A 22493-nucleotide genomic window follows, 5' to 3' on the forward strand; every position below is an offset into this window, starting at 1 on the left:
GATTGGTTACTACTCAATTGTTTGAACTAATTGAATTAATTGTCCCCAGCCTCTGGACCTGTGTTAAAAGATACAGATCTGTCATCAGGGAGTTGTTACCACCTTGTTTTTCTCCTCTATAAGAGAAAGGGATTGGGTCAGAGGAGCTTGAAAGTCCCTTTCAGCTCTAACATTTTGTGATTTTATTACTCTTGTCAACTAGCCTCCTTTGGGTAATATTCTTTGTTGAGCTTAGATTCTTTGGACAGATATTTCTAATAAGCTTTCATTAAAATCCTAGTCTTTTTCCTTTCCTTAGTGTTCTTAATATTCTTTTCTTAGGAACATTAAACATATATAAATTTCTCCAATCTTGGTAGGGATAGAGAACAAATAAATATATCACTTAATTCTGCCATTACTTCATGTTACCCTCCATTTCTCTCTTCTTTTTATTACCAACTTCTTGAATCCAGGCATTTACTTGAGTTCTTTTTTAGTGGCTGCCTCAATTAAAAAGCACTAACAACAGGAAGACCATCACAATTAAACAAAATTTTATCCCCAAGCACTCACTCTAAAGAAGAGGAAAGCTTGTAATATGATATTTTCCAGAAAGCATAAGATATAGGCTTAAAAACAAGAATAAGCTATCTAGCTAAACTAAGTATAATCCTATAAGAGGAAAAAAACTGATCTTTGATGAAATAGAGGACTTCAAACATTCATGATGAAAAGACCAAAGCAGAGTAGAAATTTTGAAATACAAACACAAGAGTCAAGAGAAATATAAAAAGATATAAACATGAACAATAATAAAGGACTAATATTTAATTAGGTTTTAGGATTTCTGCACTAAAAGGCATAGATTCCTATGGATGTTGACATGGCTTGTTGAAGTTTTGTTGAAACCTTGATTGTTGTTTCATGAAAAGATGTTACTTAAAAGTCCAAGTCTAGGGATTTTCAGGTGTTTTCAGGATCTACTTGCTCTTAGAAACATTTACTTGAGCATTTTGAACCATCTAAAAATTAATTCGACGTTGAAAGGACTTTATTTAACCTTTTTGATTTTTCAGTTTTCTTCTAATAATGGACCTAATATTGATATGTACTGAAACTTACTTCAGTGAGAGGTGCAAAGCTGATAATATGTGAGGTATCCTAATGAACATCAATTTGTTTAATTCTGGAAGTTGTGGAACCAAGGTACTACCATCCGATTTGAAAGAGTTCTAAATCAGATTCATTAGAAACATTGTAATGTACAAAATCATATTGCAAAATATAAAAAGATTGCAGAAGGGCAGGGTGCTGTATTTACATATTGTCTTCTAGATTTTTATGTAATACACAGGTGACTGGGCTCTAACAACTCATGTTATATTTATACTCTACACTGTATATCATTGGGCTTGTAAGATTGCCTCATGAAGGAAGCCTTACATTCCTCACTACATGTAATCTATTCTCTGGTCAAATTGGACTACTCTGTCCCCGTAGAACATGCCTTGTGCTCTCCCACCCTGATGTGTTCCCTGTTTGGAATATCCTCCTTGCTTCACCTGTTGAATTTATCCATCCTTTAAAGCCCAGCTTAAATATTGCCTTTCCACAACCTCATCCCTAATGACACTCTTCCTCAGACTTCACATAATACTTTATTTTGCAATTGTATATGTTTCTCTCAATCCCCATACTGGACTGAAAGCACCATGAGGACAGGGACTATGTCTCATATGAATTTTGTTTCTTCCTTAGTACTCTGCACATAAACAAATGTTAATTGAATCCTTGACTAAATGAAATAAAAATTCCTGGTGTAGCCTGGAAGGCCTATCACAATATGACTATAAGTTACATGTAGGCTTATCTCCTACTACCCTATACAAATTGGTCAATTTATGGTTACTTAAAAATCCATTCTGTACATTACCAATTCCATATTTTATGTTATTCTCCCAACCTGGGATATTCTTGCCTTCTTGGGACACGTTAATCCCATTCTTAAGTTATTAACATCTTGCTTATACTATAAGGTCCAGAACTGTTTCCCCCTCCCCCTAACCATGAAGCTTTCCTGATTACCCTGATTTTAAGTAATTTCTTGCTTTGATGGATTCCTGTAGCCCTTATTCTTACTATCATTTATGTGGTAGTTATATACCATGTTTCCCCAATAATAAGACACTGTCTTATTAATTTTTTTGGACAGAAAAACACCAGAGGGCTTATTTTCAGGGGAGGGCTTATTTTAATGAACATTGACAGCAATTTTAATAAACAGGTAAATGTGAACAAAAAAAATGTACCTTTATTCAATAAGCAAATCACTGGGGAAAAACAGGATGACGCGCTCACTGCTGCAGCTCTGATTGGATGCAGCTCGGAGCGCGGCGTGTGTTTCACCCGGTGGGGGGACGGTGCATACAGAGGGTACCGTAATGTAGTGTGTAGCGCAGGGGATCACCTTCACTACAGTAGCAATCTCAATAGGGCTTATTTTCGGGGGAGGGCTTACTTTAGAGGAATCTTACACAGTAAGGGGAGGGCTTATTTTCGGGATAGGTCTTATTATCGGGGAAACACGGTATGAATAGTTCTCAAACTTCTTGGTTTCAGGATGCCTTTACATACTCTTAAAAACTGTTGACTCCAAACATCTTTTATTTATATTGGTCACATCTATAAATATTTATTTTATTAATATTATTAATATTTATTTTTATTAAAAATCAAAATATATAACATTTAAAAATTGCTAGTTCATTTAAACAAGTCATTACATGTTATCATAAATAACAAAATTTTATTTGAAAATGTATTTTCCAAAACCCAAAAAAATTAGCAATAAGAGTAGCATTGTTTTACATATTTAAACAAATTTCTGTACTGTTTGGCTTAATAGAAGACAACAGAAGGTTGAAATATGGGAAGAAAATACACACACATGATTTGATAAAGAAAGCTTTTAATAGGAAAATGTTTTAATATTATTATAAAAATAGTTTGGACCTTGTGGTCCCCCTGAAAGGGTCTTGGTGACCTTCAGGAGTCTGAGGATGACACTTTTAGAACTGCTGTCATATACTCTTGTATCATAGATGTACTGTTTCATTTCTTTAACTGTAAACTCCTTGAGGACATCTTTTCTTTTTTGGTATCTCCATTAACACCTCCCCTTGGATACATTTTCATATGCATATGTATAAAAGAACTAATGAGTAAAGCCATTCAGTTAATTGATTTTAAAATTTCTTCCACAGAGTGGAGTAGGTTTGTGTGCGTAGGTGTGCTGGAAAGAACATTGCTTTTGAAGTTAGAAAAAGGGTGGATTTGAATACTAGCTCTGAACCTACCTCTACTAATTGTGACCAGGCAAGGTACAACTTCTTTCAGACTCCATGTCTTCATGTGTAAAATGGGAATGATAATATTTACACTATCTACCTTATACAGTTGCTGTCAAGAAAGTGCTTTGTAAACTCTCAATCATTACAAAAACATGAAATATAATGAAGGCCCATTTTTAGATTTTCCTTTGTATTTAAATTCACATGGATTGATTTCTCATTTGTCAACCCAGTGTTTTACCTTGGCTTTCTCATTGATTGATCACGTGTGAGATTCTAATTTCTCTCCTTCCCCATCAAAGAAAAGGAGAAGGTGAGAAAGATAATGACATTTCTTTAGATAAAGGGATAGTTTTCAGTTCTCCTGCTCCCTCCTCCCACCTGAGGTCTAACTTAGCAAAAACTCAGGGGCAGCAAAAGCTTGTTTCCCACTTAGTTCTTAAGATCCATCTCCCTTGTCAGAGAAGCCTTTTACGAGACATAGGTGATAATGCTGAATAGTAACAGGAGCTAATATTTATATAATACCATGTAGTTTACAAAACATCTTCCTCACAACAACCCTATGAGGCAAGTAGCTTGAGGCTGTGTGTACAGACCTGGTAGCAAGGAAGACATGAGTTCAGTTTCCATATCTAACACAGTTCTGGGTGACCCTAGGAAAAGTTTAACATCTCTGTAGCCCAAGTAACTCTCTAAGCTCATAAGCTGCAGAGATGATGCTGACCTGCATTGGTAGAGGGGGCTTCCTAATCTATTAAAATGAAATCACTTTAGGACTCCTTTATAGGAGAAGAACTGAGATCAGAAAGGTTGTGATGTGTTCAAAGTCACCCAGAAAATGTTAAGAGATGGAACTTGAATCCAAGCTTCCTGACTCCAAATTGAATGCTTATCCACCATACAGCACTACTTAAATTATATAGAGTGAATTTGTTGTTGTTGGGGTAGATGGTCATACCTATGATGTCTTTTGTATAGGGAATTCCCTTTAGTGATAGAGACTGAGAGTTCACATGGAATTTATAGTCTTAAATTGTTTGGGTCATTGAAAAGTCAAGTGACTTGCCTAGGGTCACACAGCCAGTAGGTAGGGAAGCCACACTTGAATCCTGGTTTTCCTGACTCCAAGAATAGCCTCTATCAAGTAGAACGTCACACTTCTCATATAGTACATATAGACTTTTTGTTGTTCAGTCATTCCAATAGTGTTTGACTATTTGTGATTCTATTTGGGGTTTTCTTGGCAAAAGGTACTGTAGTGGTTTGCCATTTCCTTCTACAATTCATTTTACAGATGAGGAAACTAAGGTAAACAGGGTTAAAACTTGCCCAGGGTCACACAGCTACTAAGTGTCTGAGGCTAGATTTGAACTCAGGTCTTCCTGACTCCAGGCCCAGTGCTCTATTAGAATGTAATCAGTGTAAGGATTAGATGGGGATTAGTGTAAGATCTACATCTACCCTCAACTCAGTATGTTTTCCCTCCCCTACCCCCACAGGAAATGTCAGAAAAGGAAACCAAATGTATTTCTAAACATACATGAGGAATCTAAATATACATGAGGAATGTACCTTCAATACACATATATAGTCAGGTTTGGACACTCAGGATGAATAACAAAATGGCACATGGGGCAGTGTTAGCCGTCACACACTCCCTCTGCCAGGGCAAATAATTAACTGAAGCACGTGCTCAACACCTTACCTTATGAATCGGTGACTGGCACTCATTCCTTGAACCCAAGCTAATGACAGATACTTGCTCAACAACCACTTTCTCTCTCCACTAATTTCAAAAATAGCAATTATTATCAAAAATCAATGATTGGTTGGGCTTAAACACCCTGGAACACTGCTTTTTAAAAGGTCATAGGTATTGTAAGTGTTATGGGAATGGGAATCTGAAGATCTTCCCTGCCCCTTGGCCCTTTGATAGGCTTAAGTGACTCTGAGAACCTTCCTGGATTTGAGAACATACTCTGAATGTGGTCACATGGAGCCTGTGGCGGGAGGCTTGTTTTTCAGGAATGCCCACACCTTGTTCCTTTGTGATTGGCCAATGGGTCAAGATGGTTGTGACATTTCTCTGACCCAGGAGAAGGCTATATATGTGACACCTGATGTGAGGTGTTGCTTTGGGGCTCACTTTGGAAAGAGTTGTGTGATTTGGCCAGATGAGACTCTGGGCAGCCATTGAGCCCCCTGGCTTTGAAAACCCAGATGTTGGTGCTTCCCTCTCTGGTAACTAACTAGGCATGGATGTAATGGTCAGACAGCTGGAAGCCCTGTATGCTGGTCTGTTTGCTGAATTGTGTTATTTTCTGCTTGTAACTTCTGTTTGTATTCTCTGAAGTTCAGGTTGTTGACAATTTCCCCTGAACTAGGTAAATGATATATGTTTGATTAAAGTAAGATTGTTAACCCATTTTGAGTTGCTTTCCTTTAGAAAAGCAGATCTAAGAACCTGTGCTTGCAGCCATGCTGGGTATGCTAGGGTGCTTGCTGCTACATTAAATCATCTGCTACCATGCCACCTGCCCTTCTGTCATTCTCTTTCCACAGAAACCTTGGGCTCTGTCCTTTGGGGAGTTGGATTCTGATAAAGGATTGGCTTCATTTTGTCCAGAACCAGAACTCCACATCAATTCCCAGATATCTTTCTTCATAACCCTGCTGTGCACAAGTACCCACTCCCCTTTCCAGTTCCCTTTAATGTGGTGTTATGAGAATATTGGTGCTTTGAGGCCAAGAGCTGTCTAGCTTGGATTTTTATCTCTAACATTTAGCATAGTGCCTGGCACATAGTAAGTGCTTAATAAATGCTCTATCCTTCTATCAGTGAATAAACAAAAGCTTGTGGGGCTGGATTAGTTCAGTAATTCACAAATTTGGAATCGTACCATTTTTCAGTCATTGAAGCTTCTGATGCATGGTAAATATGACCTTGTATATGTGGGCCAGGCTGACTGAATCGAGCTCCAGTTAGTCATAACCTGAGCCAGATTAATTGCATCTATTCCCCCTTTGGGTAATGCGTGTAATGCACGTATTATAGAGGCCTATATCTCTAAACAGAAATATGTGAAGTTTAAACACTTAGCAAGGAAACCTTCCTTTTAATTAGAGATACTGGCAAAGTTTATTTGGCAAAATATTTTATTGACTAAAATCTAACAGTTATTGTTAGTTATAGTTTTCATTCTTTCATATACAATATTTAAATTAGCTGAAATAAATTCATCATTTATAAAATAACACAGATTATTTCTTTTTAATGGAGCCATACTGTGGCACAGCCACATTCAGTCTAGATTCCCAAAGATAATACAGGGAAATATAAAATGTACATTTAGGATATAAAATCATTGTCATCTATAAATCTATAAGAACAATGAATAGAGAATGACCCAAACCTGAGTTCTTAGAGTGACACAAAGTAGAGGGTTGGAGTCAGAGGTCACCAGCTATTAGACAGTGATTTTTTTTTTTGCTTTTTGGAGGGGAGAAGGTAGGGCAATTAAAGTGACTTGCCCAAGGTCACATGGCTAGTTTTTGTTAAGTGTCTAAGGTCGGATATGAACTCAGGTCCTCCTGACTCCAGGGCCAGAGCTCTATTTACTGCATCACCTAGCCGCCCCAAATGATTAATTCTTTATGATGCTTTGCTTACTATGGGGAAAGAAAATTGGAAGGCTCAGAGAGAAGTCCCAGTTCCTTCCTCAATGGTGAAATTTGTTACATATCTAATAGAGGGATGAATGGAGCAGATTGCTTTTCAGCTGCTCTCTTCATAAAGTCCTTCCTTAAAAGAAATACATTGGAGTGTGTTTAGCTAACAAAAAAAAAATTATGTTGCCTATTTTGGTTCAAAACCTTTTCAAACACTTTACTGAACAGAGTTCTTTAGTTTCATTGTTTCTGATTCTTCCTTGTCTAGTTTGCTCCACTGATCTGCTTCTCCATTTTTAAACCAAAATCAAATGGTTTTGAGGATTGCTGCTTTATTTAAAGGATTTTTTTTAATGGAAAGTGTCAACAGCACAAATTAAAATTGATCTAATTTAAAGAAATATTCTCTTACGTGAGACAATGCTAAATTGAGATTGTCTCAATGATTCAACCAAAAATAGAAATGCGTACATAGTAATCACTATATCTGGTTGCTTTGTATTTGAATGGAAGACTCAAAAGTGTTATTTTACCTTGAAGTAGTTATAGTAATGGCAGATTCACTGAATTTCACTATCACTGCTAATACTCCTACTATTATTCCAACTCCTACAGTGAATATATGGACAAGAATTGGAAAGAGAGGGAGTCATGTGACAAAGTCTTATTTGTTTTCAACCTCAGGTCCTAGTGCTTCTCTCTGCTGTGGGAACAATTTACAGAACTTTGACTTTCAATTCAGTAATCAGAGAAAACTTGGTAGACTCAAAGATCTCTCCTCCTACATTATAGAGCTGTATCAGTTCTAATTTTTACCCAAAAGGAAAATGAAATAAGAAGCCAAATGCCCTGGGAATTCCAGTAAAGACAGGCAAGGGTTCCAAACACATCAGCCACAGTTGACAGGTCTGGGAGAAATACGGTGCAGAGTCAACAATTCAGTAAGAGAAGGCTTTGCTAACAAGAAATATGATGAAATGGTACCAATTTGGGGAGAATCTATTCTATTTTTCAAATCACATTCCAAAGAATACCATATGTCAATTAATAAAGTGATCCCCAAATGTTTAAACTTCATTTAACTTTTGAGAAAAAAGTTCTAGTTCTTTCTCATTTCATAACCTTGTAAGAAAGCCCAGTTTGAAACTGCTGGGGATCTCTATCATTTCCAGAGCATGTGGAGAAGGGATAAAGGGAAATGTGACTTGAAAGAGATATTTGGTATCCAACATCAGCTGGCCTGTATCCTCTCGGCTACTTAGTAGAGCCTGAAATGAGAGCCAAAGGAAAGAGGGTAATATCAATAAACATTTTCATTTCTTCTTTGCTAGATAGCTAAAATTTCCAAAGGGAACACTTAAATATATTTATTTCCAGTACTTCCTACTCTGTTTTCATTAACTTTGATCCACTAGATGCTCTGTTTCCGTCTAGGCTTTCACTCCTCAGGGGACTGATTAATTATACTAGTTTCTAACTTCTCACTATTAATGACAGCTCATATTTTCTTCCAATAAAATTTCAGATTTATTTGTTAACTGTTAGAGATTTTAATAAGGCACTGTAACAGTTTCTTGACAACAATTTCCCTATAAGATAGGTGGTGTAATAATTAGCATCCCCACTTTACAGAGTAGGATACTGACAATCAAGGGTAAGTGACTTGTTCAAGGTTACATAGCTGCTAAATTGTAGAGCTCAAACTCAAGTCTTCTGATGCCGAATCTGTCTACAAAACAATATTGCCCCTTGTTATAATAAATAGAAATCATCATAGTGTATCTCTAAGTCCAAATCTGAAAATACCTCAAATATTTTTAATTTTATTAAGCTAATCTCTCTAGCTATAAATTTCCCCCAAATAATTGGAGGAAGTAAGCAAAATCTTTTCCAATTCATTTAAGAAACACCATACTCACTTAAAAGAAAGATTCAACATTAAGCTCAGTAGTCACTAAATAGGATAAAGATTCAAAAAGCAAACTTTTTTAAAAAATGCACTCAAATGCTTTGGATGAACACAAAAAGAGAGTTACTGGTAGGTGTTTTCTTTCCCTTTCTTTCCCCTCCCCACCCTCAGAACTGAAACAGCTTCAGTGTATGCCAGTACTTAGAAGGTTTCTCTTGTCTTCCCCCAACTCAGGCTGGCAACTTGCCAGCAGCTTTGGATCCAAGGCATTTCTTACTACCTGTAACTCTGGACAAATCACTTCAACTCTCTGGACCTCAGTATCATCATCTGTAAAATGAATGGATTTAACTAAATGATCTCTAAGGCTTCTTCCTAGTGCTAATAGTCTAGAATCTATGATCTCCCCTACTCATCTCTCTTTTTTGCACATACAACAGTGAAGACACTTAGCAAGGCATAGACTGGTAGCTAGAATTGTATATCATAACCTTACTATCTTTTCATTGACTGATAGACAACAAATTCTCATTCTACAAATGCAAACCTCAAGATATCCAAAAGAACTTGACCAATAAACTGTACTGGAATTGGACCATTATCAAAGACTAAACTGTTGCCCACAACTACCTGGAGAGCACATTGATCTGTAAAAATTTAATAATATTTTAAATACATGTCACCAAACCAAATATTCAGTCTCCAAGCTACAATGAAATCACAAATTTTCAAAATAAGGAGACCTATCAGAAAAGATCAAAATCATATAGAACAGCATTTTCCTGTCTGCTGCTGGAGTTTAATTGAGGACGCTTTTAGTGATCCTATGAGCTTATATTTTTATACTTTTTTCTTTTTGAAATAAGTTTTCGTTTATGCTTTTTTACATCATCACTTTCCCCTGCTATCCCTCCTTCCCTCTCTCCTATAACAAAAGAAAAAGAAGAAAAATCATTACAACTGAGAGATACATTGAAAAAATCCAAAAAATATGGGCAAAACCTCCCATCTATGAGATGAGTTGGAGCAACCTTTACTATCTCTAGTGTTGAGTCATGCTTGTTCTTTATAATTTTGCAACACTCACTTTTGATTTGTGTGTGAGTGTTTGTGTGTGGGGGTAACTTTCCATTTACATTTTTGTAGTCATTATATATATTGCTTTCTTGGCTTTGCTTACTTCACTCTGCCTCAGTTCATGTAGATGTTTCTGTGCTTCTCTATTCACCACATTCATCATTTCTTACAACCTAGTAATAATATTCCATTACATTCTCATACCACAATTTGTTTAGCCATTCCAGAACTAACGGGAATCTCTTTTCTAATACTTTGCTCTCACAAAAAAGTACTGCTATAAATATTTTGGTATATGTAGAGACTTCCTTATTAATGACTTCCTTGGGGTACAAGCCCTGTAATGAAATATCTGGGTCAAAGGATATGAACATTCCAGTCACTTTATTTGCCTCATTACAAACTATTTTCCAAAATGGTTTGGCCATTTTACAGTTTCATCAGTAAGTCTTATCTTTCCACAAACCCCTTCCTTCAACATTTCATTAGTTTTGTCAATTTGCAAGGTATGAGGTGAAAACTCAGACTTGTTTTGATTTGCATTTCTCTTATTATTAGTGATTTTGAAAAATCTTACATGTTGTAAATATTTTGTACCTCTTTTGAGAACTATTTGAACTTTGAACATATCTAACTTTAACACATCTATTGAGAATGGCTACTGATTATGTGTGCATTTGTTAATTGTTTCTAAATTTTGGATACCATTAATGCAACAGTATGTCCCTATTCTACCACTTCCTTTCTTATGTGCATTAATCTTGTCTGTGTAGAAGCTTTTAAGTTTCATGTAATCAGTTATTTATGTTATCTTTTGCAATGGCCTCTATCCCTATAGCTAACTCATTGCTATGAGAAGCATATAATCTGCTTCTCTTCTATTCTTTTTAATAGCATGATCTTTAAGATTAAGATCACATATCCATTTATAATGTATCGTAGAATGTGGTGTAAATATTGGTCTAAGTCAAACTGTTTTCCAATTTCCCAAGTAGTTTCTAATCAAACAGGGATTCCTTTCCTAAGTATCATGTTTCCCACTTTACTGAACACAGCTATTTAGTTTCATTGTTTCCTGATTCTCCCTTGTCTAGTTTGCTCCACTGATCTACTTCTCTATTTTTTTCCTTTCTTTTGTTTTTAAAAAGTTATTTATTTATTTATTTATTTTTAGTTCTCAACATTCATTTCCACAAGATTTTGAGTTACAATTTTTCTCTCCATCTTTCCCCTACCCCTACCCCAAAACAGCAAGCCCACTGAATACCCCTTTCCTAATCCATTCTCCCCTATATCCTCCCCCATCACCCCTTTAACTTTCTAGCAGGGCAAGACGGACCTCTATACCCCAGTGCCTGTGTATCTTATTTCCCAGTTGCATGTAAAAAAACATTTTTTTACACATTTATTTTTAAAACTTTTGAGTTCCATATTTTTTTCCTTCTTCCCTCCTCACCCGCCCCCACTGGGAAGACAAGCTATTCAATATAGGTTGTACATGTGCAGTTACCCAAATAATTTCCATAGTTGTCATATTGTGAAAGACCAACTATATTTCCCTCCATCCTATCCTGCCCCCCACTTATTCTATTTTGTCCTTTGACCCTATCCCTTTTCAAAAATGTTTGCTTCTAACTACCCTCTCCCCCAATCTTCCCTCTCTTCGATCATACCCCCTCCTATCCCCTACTCTCCTATTTTCCTGCAGGGTAAGATACCCAATTGAGTATGTATGTCATTCTCTCCTTAAGCCAAATTCAATGAGAATAAGTTTGTTTCATTCCCTTTCACCTTCCTGTTCTTCCTCTCCACTGTAACACCTTTTTCTTGCCTCTTTTATATGAGATAATTTATTTTAATCTATCTCCTCCTTTCTCCTTCTCCCAATAAATTCCTCTCTCACTTCTTAATTTTATTTTTTAAATATCATCCCTTCATATTCAACTAATCCTGCATTCTCTGTCTATGTATACATGAACATATATATGCCCACACTCATAAATATATACATCTTTATATATACATATACCCTCCTATACATACATATTCTGGGTAGATGATTCTTGGTTTTAGTCTTAGTTCCTTTGACCTCTGGAATATCATATTCCAAGCCCTTTGATCCCTTAATGTAGAAGCTGCTAGGTCTTGGGTTATCCTGATTGTGTTTCCACAATACTCAAATTGTTTCCTCCTGACTGCTTGCAGTATTTTCTCCTTGACCTGGGAACTCTGTAATTTGGCTATAATATTCCTGGGAGTTTTCTTTTTGGGATCTTTTTCAAGAGGTATTGATGAATTCTTTCAATTTCTATTTTGCCCTCTGGTTCTAGAATATCAGGGCAATTTTTTCTTGATAATTTCTTGCAAGATGGTTCTAGGCTCTTTTTTTGATCATGGCTTTCAGGTAGTCCAATAAGTTTTCATTGATCTCTCCTGGATCTGTTTTCCAGGTCAGTGGTTTTTCCAATGAGATATTTCACATTGCCCTCTATTTTTTCATTTGTTTGGATATGTTTTACAGTATCTTGATTTCTCATAAACTCATTAGCTTCCAATTGCTCCAATCTAATTTTGAAGGAGTTGTTCTCTTCAGTGAGATTTTGAAATTCCTTTTCCATTTGGCAAATTCACCTTCTTCTCCTCACTGGCTTTTTGAGCCTCTTTTGCCATTTGATTTAGTCTATTTTTTAAGGTATTATTTTCTTCAGTGTATTTTTGGGTTTCCTTTAGCAGGCTGTTGACTTTCTTTTCATGATTTTCTTGCATCATTCTCATTTCTCTTCCCAATTTTTTCCTTCACTTCTCTTACTTGATTTTTCAAAATCCTTCTTGAGCTCCTCCATGGCCTGTAACCAATTCATATTTTTCTTGGATGCTTTTGATGAAGGATTTCTGACTTCACCGTCTTCCTTCTGCTCCCTGCCTTGATCCTTTTTGTCCCCCAAAAAAGGAATCTATGGTTTGATTACATTTCCTGAGCTTGTTCATCTTGCTAGTCAATTACTTGACTTTTTAGCACTTTGTCACAGTAGAAATCTGCTTCCAGAATGGAGAGAGCTTTGTCCCAAATTGCTGGGGTTTTGTCAGCTGCCAGAGCTATTAGTTGGGTGCCCTCTCTACAACCCTCACAAGCTCTGGCTCACTGGTCACATACCCCAGGAACATCACCCAAGACTGTGATGCAGATCCAAGCAGGTTAAAATAAGAGTGATTACCCTCTGAATGGACTCTTGGTCCCCCTGCAATCTGCAAGCCAGGAGCTCCTGAGACAGCCCAGCCATGGCAGCTGCACAGCCGCTGCTCTTCCACAGCCTCTCACCCCAGGGGCAGGGCCCAGACCACACTCTCAGTCCCCCCTGTTCCCACAAAGTCCCACACTGACCTTTTACTTTCTTTTTGGCATTTATGGTTTGATAATTCTGGGAACCGCCCCAGCTGCTGGTGATTCTCTCTCCTGAAGTCTGCTCCAGACCTGTTAGGGCTGCTCTGGGGCTGGGAATCATGTGGCTCATGTGGGGTTGTGCTCAGCTCCCAGCCTGGTGTGATTGACCCTTCCTGTCTGCCTGCTGGGTTTCTTTCAGCAAGAGCTTTGTTTCTCTTTATGTGTTCTGTAGCTCTAAAGTTTGTTTAGTGTCATTTTTTTTACATGTATTGGAAGTGATTGAAGGGGAGCCCACAACAAGTTTGTGCTTCTACTCAGCCATCTTGGATTCACCTACTTCTCTATTTTTGAACCAAAATCAAATGGTTTTGAAGATTTCTGTTTTATGATTTCTTTAAGGAACATTTTATAATTGAATCTATACAAGCCTTTTATGTATGTTGGTACATTTATTCTTAGATATTTTATTCACTTTGTATTTGGATTGAGTATTTGTATTTGTAATAGGATTTTCTTTTCTATTGCTTCTTGAATTTTGTTATTTTTATATGGAAATGCAGTTGATTTTTGAGGGTTTATTTTGTAGCCTGCAACTTTGCTGAAGCTATTGTCTTGATTAGTATCTTTGTTGATACTCCAGGATTTTCCAAGTATGCTACTATGTCATCAGCAAATAAAGATAGGCTTATTTCTTCTTCACCTATATTTATGCCTTTAATTCCTCTCCATTGTCTTTTTTTTAAGCAATTGGGGTTAAGTAACTTGCTCAAGGTTACATGGCCAGGTGTTTCTGGGTGGGTGCTAAGTGTCTGAGCCCGGATTTGATCCCAGGTCATCCCGACTCTGGGGCTAGGGCTCTTACTCACTGTGCTACCTAGCCGCCCCTTTCCATTGTCTTATTGTTGTCATTAATGGTTACAAAATATATAAAATAATAGTGGGAAGAGTGGTCATCCTTGCTTTACTCATATTTATTGTAAAAGGTCCTATAACCTTTGCATATAATGCTCATTACTTCTTGTTTTAGATAGATGTTTTCTATATCACAAAGTCTTTCTATGCCTATACTTTGTAGGAGTTTTTTTTTTATCATAAATTGCTGTTGTATTTTGTTAAAGACTTCTGCATCCATTGATATAATCAAGAGGTTTTAGATGTTTTGGTTTTTAATATGATTAGTTACATTGATTGTTTTCCTAATGTTGAACCATCCTTGTATCCCTGGTATAAATCCAGCTTGATCATAATACATTATTGCTTGGATAAGTCATGTAGTCTTGTTGATAAGATTAAAAAATTTTTGAATTGATATTCATTAGTGATATTTATCTATAGTTTTCTTCCATTTTTATCCTTTTATGGTTTAGGTTTAAGGACTATATTTGTCTCAAAAGAATTCTGGTAGTGTGCTTTCTCAATTTTTGAAGCAAATCATTACTGGTTGTTCTTTAAAAGTTTGATAGAATTCTCCTGTAAATGCTTCAGGACCAGAAGTCTTTTTTGTTGTTGTAGTTCCTTTATACCTTGTTCCATTTTGTTTTCTGAGATTGGATTATTTAAGATTTCAGTTTGAGTGTTTTGATATTTTTGAAGGTATTCCTCTATTATTTTTGTATTCTTAGTTTTGTTAGCACTTACTATACACAAGAGGTTCTGATTATTCTTTTTTCCTGGTTTTGTTGTGATTTTACATCATCCTTTTATTGATTTTATTTTCTGCCTTATTAATCAAATGGGTTAAAAGTTTATCAACTTTTTTTAGTTTTATCATTTCTATGGGTTTTTTTGTTTTCAATTCATATTCCTTTCTACTTATTTTAGGCTTATCTGTTGGCTTTCTAAATTTCAAAGAATGCATATTCAGTTTATTAACCCTCTCTTTTTCTATTCTGCTAACATACGTTTGTAGTGATATGATTTTTTTCCCTCAAGGAATTCTTTTGCTACATCCAAGAAATTTGGGTATGTTGTCTCATCATAATTTTCTTCCACATTTTGTTCCTATGTTCTTTGAACCACTTGTTATTTAGGATTTTATTGTTAAATCTCCATTTGGGTCTGTGTTGTTTTTTAGTGTGGTCACTGAATCATTGACTATTTTTATTGTATTATAGTATGTAAAGGACATATTTAGTCTTTCTGCCTCTTTACATTTGTTTGTAACATTCCTGTGCCTTGATTCATGGGTCATTTTTTTTGGTAAAAGTTCCATTTGGTGATGTTCTTTTCCTGTTCCATTTAAAAGATACCATAAATCTTTTATCACTAGTTTTGCCAGCAATTTTGTTCAATTCTACATTTTCTCTTTTTTAAACTTATCCCAAACAGAGAACATGTAAATCTCTTCTCACTTTGTGTTATGGGTCTATGTATTTATGTAGTCCAAGTTAATGTTTTTCTTTATGGATTTGGAGCATATAAGTTTAATATTGATACTGTTTCATTGTCTGTGGTTCTTTTCAGCATAATGCAGCTTTAAAAAAATGTAATTTATGTTTTTGTTACATTTTAAGTTCTGAGCTATCTCCTTCCCCCATACTATGCCACACTAGAGAAGGCCATCATTTGATACAGATATATAAATATATGTAAAACTAGACTACATGTATTTTTATTTTTTCAGTTCTTCAGAGATGGATAGTATCTTCTTTTACAGGTCCTTTATAATTGCGTATTTATTAACTTGTTTATTCACAATTATTCTTCAAACAATATTGCTGTTACTATATATTGTTCTCTTGGTTCTGCTCACTTCATTTTTCATTATTTCATGCAAATATTTCCATATTTTTCCAAAAATCAACCAGCTCATCATTTCTTACAGCCCACTAGTATTCCATCACAATCATAAATCACAACTTGTTTAGCCATTTCCCAACTGATGGGCATCCCTTCAATTTCCAATTCTTATTCACCACAAAAAGGGCTGCTATAAATATTTTAGAATATATAGCTTCTTCTCCTTTTTCCCTGGATCACCTTGGGAAACAGAACTAATAGTGATATTGTTGGGTCAAAGGGTAGACATAGTTTTATAACTCTTTATTTATCTCTAGTAATCCAGATAGTTGGATCAGTTCACAGTTACACCAAAAGAATATTAATGTCCCAATTTTTCCACATCCCCTCCAATATTTGTCATTTCCCCTTCTTTCATTTTAGCAATTTGATAGGTATGAGATGATACCTCAAAGTCATTTTAATTTGTATTTCTATAATCAATAATGATTTAGATCATTTTTATATGAATATATAGGTTTGATTTCTTCATTGAAAACTGCCTATTGATATTCTTTGACCATTTATCAGTTGAGGACTGACTCATATTCTTGAATGCTTTTGACAAAATTCTATATATTTTTGAGATGTGAGACCTTTATCTGAGAAACTGTATATAAAATCCTCCCCCCTCCAATTTTCTGCTTTCTAATCTTGGCTACATTGGTTTCAGTTGTACAGAAACCTTTTAATCAATGTAATCAAAATTACTCATTTTATTTCCCACAATACTCTGTTCTCTTATTTATAAATTCTTCTCTTCTCCTTAAGTCTGATAGGCAATGTGTTCCATGTTCTAGTTTTCTCGTATCTCCCTTTATATGTCATGTATCCATTTTGACTTATTTTGATAGAGCAAGATATTGTTCTATATCAGATTTCTGCCAGACTGCTTTCCAGTTTTCCTAAGATTTTTTTTTACCCAAATAGTGAATTCTTATACCCAAATCTTAAATCTTTACATTTGTCAAACACAAGGTTACTATAATAATGTAATACTGTGTATTGTATGTCCATTCTGTTTCTCTGATCCACCTTTCTATTTCTTAGCCAGTACCAGATAATTTTGATAATTACTGCCAAACCTTCTTCCCTTACATTTTTTCATTAATTCTTTTGCTATTTAATTCTTTTGTTCTTTCAAATGAATTTTATTTTTTCTGGCTCAATAAAATAATTTTTTGTAGTTTAATTGAGATGGCATTAAATAAGTAGGTTAGGTAGAATTGTCATTTTTATTACATTGGTTCTATCAACCTATGAACGATTACTATTTATCCAATTATTTAAATCGGACTTTATTTGTATAAAAAGTGTTTTGCAATTATGTTCGTGTAGTTCTTGGGTTTGTCTGGGAAGATCTACTCTTGGGTATTTAAACAGACTGCGTTATTTTTAAAGAGGGTATTTCTTACTAATTCTTCTTACTGGGTTTTATTGGTGATATATAGAAATGCTAATGAATTATGTGGGAGTATAATATAGTTTTTCTTTTGTATGTTTTGAATGTTTGTTTTTGTTTTTTTCTAATAGCATATTGCAATTTTTGCTTTTCTGAATTCACTTGTTGAATAGTACATTTTTCCCTAGCTCCTCATTTTTATTGTGTGTGTCTATGTGTTTTAAATGTGTTTCTTGTAAGCAACAGATTATGGGATATTGGTTTCTTATTCCATCTGTGACTTTTTTCATTTTATTGAATTGTTTAATCCATTTGTAAAGTTATAAGAATGAGATTTAGGTGTTCCTCCCCCAAAGTATGTTTATCCCCCTCTTCCATTGTAAACACAGAAGTATATCTCTTTAGTTGTAGCTTAACTTTTTTTTTAAGGTGTTTCTATTCCTTGTGGTTCTCTTTCTCTGAACTTTGTCTCTTTCCCCCCACTTGCCTGGTTTGGGAGTTTTGCTTATTAGTTTCTTTTTCTTTCTGGCTTTTATCTTTTATCTGGTTATTTAATTCTTCCCCTCCCTTTTTCTCAGTTACATAGTCAAATAGAATTCCCCCTTCCTGTCCTCCCTTTCAATTTTTTTTCATTAGTTTTAAATTTTCATTTTTTATACTTTTTTTAAAAAGGGTTTTCTTTCCCTCATTTCTCTTAATTATTTCTCTTCCATTTTTGTTGATTCTTTGTCATTATGCTTATTTAGCCCTTGTTTATTCTTAGTATTTGTAATTGAATTAAACTTCTGAGGTCCCTATTTTGGATTCTATCTTCTAAACAGTTTTTGTTATTGTCTTATAGAGACTGGCCCCCTGGTACCTTTTATTTTTTTCCTGTTGTGCCTCACTCTTCTTGCAGGTGCTAGAGAGGATATTGCTATAGGGTAGGATTATTCCTATGTGTCTGTCTTGGATATCTATTTCTCCTTCTCCTGAGGAAGGATGTGTGGTCTTCATAAGCACCAAATCTCTGTAGATCATTCTCATTCTTCAATTCCCCATCTTCCTTTAAAGAATATCTCACTTTTCCCATAGGAGCATACATATGTGGTAACCCCTTCCACTGCTAAAATAAGATGACCCTCTCCCCATTTCAATCCCTCCTTTTGTGTCCTTGAGCATTCTTCTTCTCCTTCTGCTTTTTTAAGTACGCTCCTATGATTTTTTCCTACAAAAAACATTGATTAACCTGTAGGCAGGGTACTTGAGGGCTAATCCATAATGTTTCAGGCCTCTTTCTCCATCATCACTTCTATTTGACTGCTGCTTTCACTGTTGTCTTATCATGCACATTTAAAAAGAAGTCTCATTATGGTTTCTCTATTGTTGTTTTCCTTGCTTGCTGTATATGTTTATCCTTCTTGTATTTCTGTTGTATTTGAGAAACAAATCAACTCTTCAACTATGATTTTATTCCTAAGGAGATTTAGAGTGCCTATTTATTATTGAATATCCATCTTTCTTTTTTTCCCTTTCATTTATGGTTAGGCTCAGATTTGCAGGGTAGGTCACCTTAGGCTGCATCTTGAATTCCATTGCCCTTCAGAATACATTATTCCATCCCCTCCTGAACTTTCTGGTGGGTGCAGAATAGTCTTGTGCTTATGTTATTTGAATTTCCTTTCCTTTATATTTGAAGGTCTTTCCTTTGGTCCCTTGTACAATTTGTTGTTTCCCAATGGAATCATTAAATTTAACCACTAAGTGTCATGTTGCAGCCTCAGGTTGGTTGGTTGATTTGCTTTTTCTAGAAGTAATCTTCCAGTTCTTTTGATTGACATTTTGTTTTCTGTGTTCAGAATTTCTGGGCAGTTTTCTTGCATTATGGCTTTCAGATTTTTCGATTTGTGTTCTAGGCATAAACTTACATTCTAATACTTTTATTAACTACAAAATCCTAGTTATTTAATCCATCTGTACAATAGTCTATAAATATTAAAAATAAAGGAAAAAAGCAGGATGTCAGCTTGTCCCAGGATCATTTCTGTCTGAATCCATTAGAAAAGATGAGAGCACAATGACAACAGTTCATATTTATATAGCGTTTTGTTGTTTATACATGTTAGTCTCATTTGATCTTCATGAAAACCCTGTGAAGTCTGTACTACTGCTATCCACATTTTACAGATGAAGAAATTGCTACATGAGAGGTTACTTGCCCAGCATTACACTGTTGCTAAATGTGTGAGCTCAAATAACCTAGGTCTTCCTAACTTCAAGTCCAGATTCTCTCCCCTATACTACACTAGAGAATATAGCTTAATCCTAAACTTTAAAAATATTTTTCAAATTACTTTGCTTATAGTTCATTTTAAGAAGTGATACTTTTTTTTAAATGTACTTATGAACCTTACCTGTACTTTGCGAACAAAGGATGGAGTCACTCTTTTCTCAAAGTCGTCTATAGGTGTGTATGAATTAAGAATCTTTATGATCTGAAAAATCACACAAAATGGTAATGAACCATGAAAAAGTATAACCTTGTCCAAATAGTTCAAGTGGCTTGTTAGTCACATTAGATTTTTTAAGAATAATACAATTCAATAAGATGTTACTATCTGATCCCTACCTCACCTTCCAAGAAAGGAGAAAATAAAATTGTGGAGGGAATAAATAGAAATTCAGCCATAGGGACCTGATAATATCTTCTCTTCCAAAGAAATATCAGTAGGAAGGGAGAATATGGTTAGGCTATTGCCCCTGGGAATAATACATGTGCCTAGTGAATAGTCCCTAGGGAAAGGAATAAGTCTAGTTACCTGTACAGGAGATAGTGAAGTACAGCGATCATATATTTCTTTGGCATCAGTATCTGTGATCTTTTTGACCTGGAGCAACCATGCAGCCTGAGAAAGGGGTTCCAGAGTTTCCTTAGCTGTGCTGTTCTGCAAATTCTTATCTTTAAGCCATTCTTCTAAGTAACTAATGTTGCACCTAGAACAAAAGTAGAAGTGAACATAAATTTGGCATGTTCTTTTTTTTTTTTACAACCATTTTGAAGAGGCAATCATATCTATTAGCACTTCCTGGGTATGAGTCAGGGATTACTGGGGGCATGTCACAATTCATATGAGATCCTCATGACCATAGTAGGGTAGGGGATGGTAGAATCTAAGGGGTTGGGAAATATTCTTAAGGGGAAGGAATAGTTGTTGCAAATGTTTGGTAAGCTAGAGAAGAGGAAAAAAGGAAAAGTTTTAACAAAATTACATATAAAAATTAAAATGGGGGTAAATAGGGAAAACTTTTGATCAATTTACTATGAGTGGGGATAAAAGGTAGGACTAAGGTTAAGAGTTTCCCTCATTCAGACATTTGCTAGTTAAATGTGTAATCACAATTAAGTCATTTAACCTTTCAGAGTCTCAGTTTCTTCATCTGTAAAATAAAAATGACAGCACTTTCACACTCTTATCTCACAGGGTTGTGAGCAAAGAACTTTGCAAATCTTGTAATGTTGTAGAGTACAGACACCATGCCTCCTTGCCCCATTCCCCTCACCTAACAGTCTTAATTCATTCAATTTTCAACTCTGTCCTGGGTTTAAACTGTTTTGATTGATGAGTTAGTGCAAATTCTTTTAATTCACTAAATCATACTTCCTATCTACCCACCCTGAGTATCTTGCCTATCCACCCTTGTCTTTGTATTTTCCATTTCTAAAATCTGGACTCCTTATCTCACAGAATCACAGGTTAGAACTCAAAGGGGCCTTAGAGATAATCTGTAACTATTAATATTAACAACATTCACTATTAATAACTATACTTAAGCCTATCATCAAGCATTTATATGCCAGGCACTATGTATACAAATATAAAGAATGAAATAATCTCTACCCAAAAGGAATTTATACTAATTCTCTTTGTAATTTGGGATAAATTATCCAATTTCTCTTTGCCTTATTGTCTCTAGCTACAAAATACAGACAACAGTGCCAAACCTATGTATATTATAGGAATCACAGTAAGAGTGACTGAAAGCATGTTTTTTTTTTGCAAGGGGGAGGGCAGGGCAATTGGGATTAAGTGACTTGCCCAAGGTCACATGGCTAGTAAGTGTTAAGTGTCTGAGGCTGTATTTTAACTCAGGTCCTCCTGACTCCAGGGCCAGTGCTCTATTCACTGCACCACGTAGTCACCCCTGAAAGCATCTTTAAAAAGGATTTAGCTCCTTAGAGGAAAAGGCTACATAAAGGTTTGTTCTTTGGTTCTCCTATTCGGATGGGGTTTTGTGACAGGTATTAGAAATAAACCTCTGGGATCAGAAGTTCTTTGAGTCTTTTAGTCTAAAAGCAAGCTCAGTAGGACCTGGAGTTGGGTGAACCTATCTCTGCCATTATACCTCAACACCATGTTGGAAGACCCATCAGTGGACTGACAGTTTATTAAAACTATAAGCCATTTAGATGTTGGATTCACTTAAACAAAGACTGAATCACGTCAGAGGACATCTGCTTGGGAGTTCTGGGAGAAAGTAAACAGTAATAGTCTGTCACCTGTGAAAAGTGGACATTCTGTCTAGTGGTAGAACAGATGTTATCTGTAAAGATATTTAAATGTTGGTTTAATTTCAATGATTTTAAATGGACAGTTTCTATGCAGGTGTATCCTCTTGCATCTAATAATAATAAGAAAATCTGCCTGTCCTCAAAACCAATGGCTTTTTATTATCTATAGGATGATGTTCCATTTCCCGAGTCTGGCACTCAAGCCTTCCTTAATTGGCTCTAGGCTATCTTCCCAATCTTATTTCCTACTATTTCCCCCAGTTCAAAACTTTACACTGGTCGCTCTGCAGTAGCACACTCTTGGGCCTTTCTTTGTTCTTTATCCCATTTGCAATATCTTCCCTTATCTTCTTTCCACTAGACTAAATTCTGTCTGTGCTTAAAGGCCCTAT

General features: G+C 35.5%; 1 protein-coding gene across 1 annotated transcript in view; it reads right to left on the reverse strand.

Annotated features, from left to right (window-relative positions):
• Nucleotides 1-6473: 6473 nt before the first annotated feature.
• MYO5C (myosin VC) overlaps nt 6474-22493 on the reverse strand; it is a 153261-nt gene continuing 137241 nt past the window's right edge. The window contains exons 39-41 of the mRNA XM_069098065.1: nt 20351-20525; nt 19946-20026; nt 6474-8272 (exon numbers count right to left, since the gene is read on the reverse strand). Coding sequence (XP_068954166.1) covers nt 8120-8272; nt 19946-20026; nt 20351-20525 — 409 coding nt within the window. The 3' untranslated portion in view covers nt 6474-8119. The remainder of the gene's footprint in view (nt 8273-19945; nt 20027-20350; nt 20526-22493) is intronic.

The sequence above is a fragment of the Petaurus breviceps genome, unplaced genomic scaffold, assembly GCF_028583685.1.
Source record: "Petaurus breviceps papuanus isolate PSGF00001 unplaced genomic scaffold, PetGlider_PUasm1.0 37, whole genome shotgun sequence".
Lineage (NCBI taxonomy): Eukaryota > Metazoa > Chordata > Mammalia > Diprotodontia > Petauridae > Petaurus > Petaurus breviceps.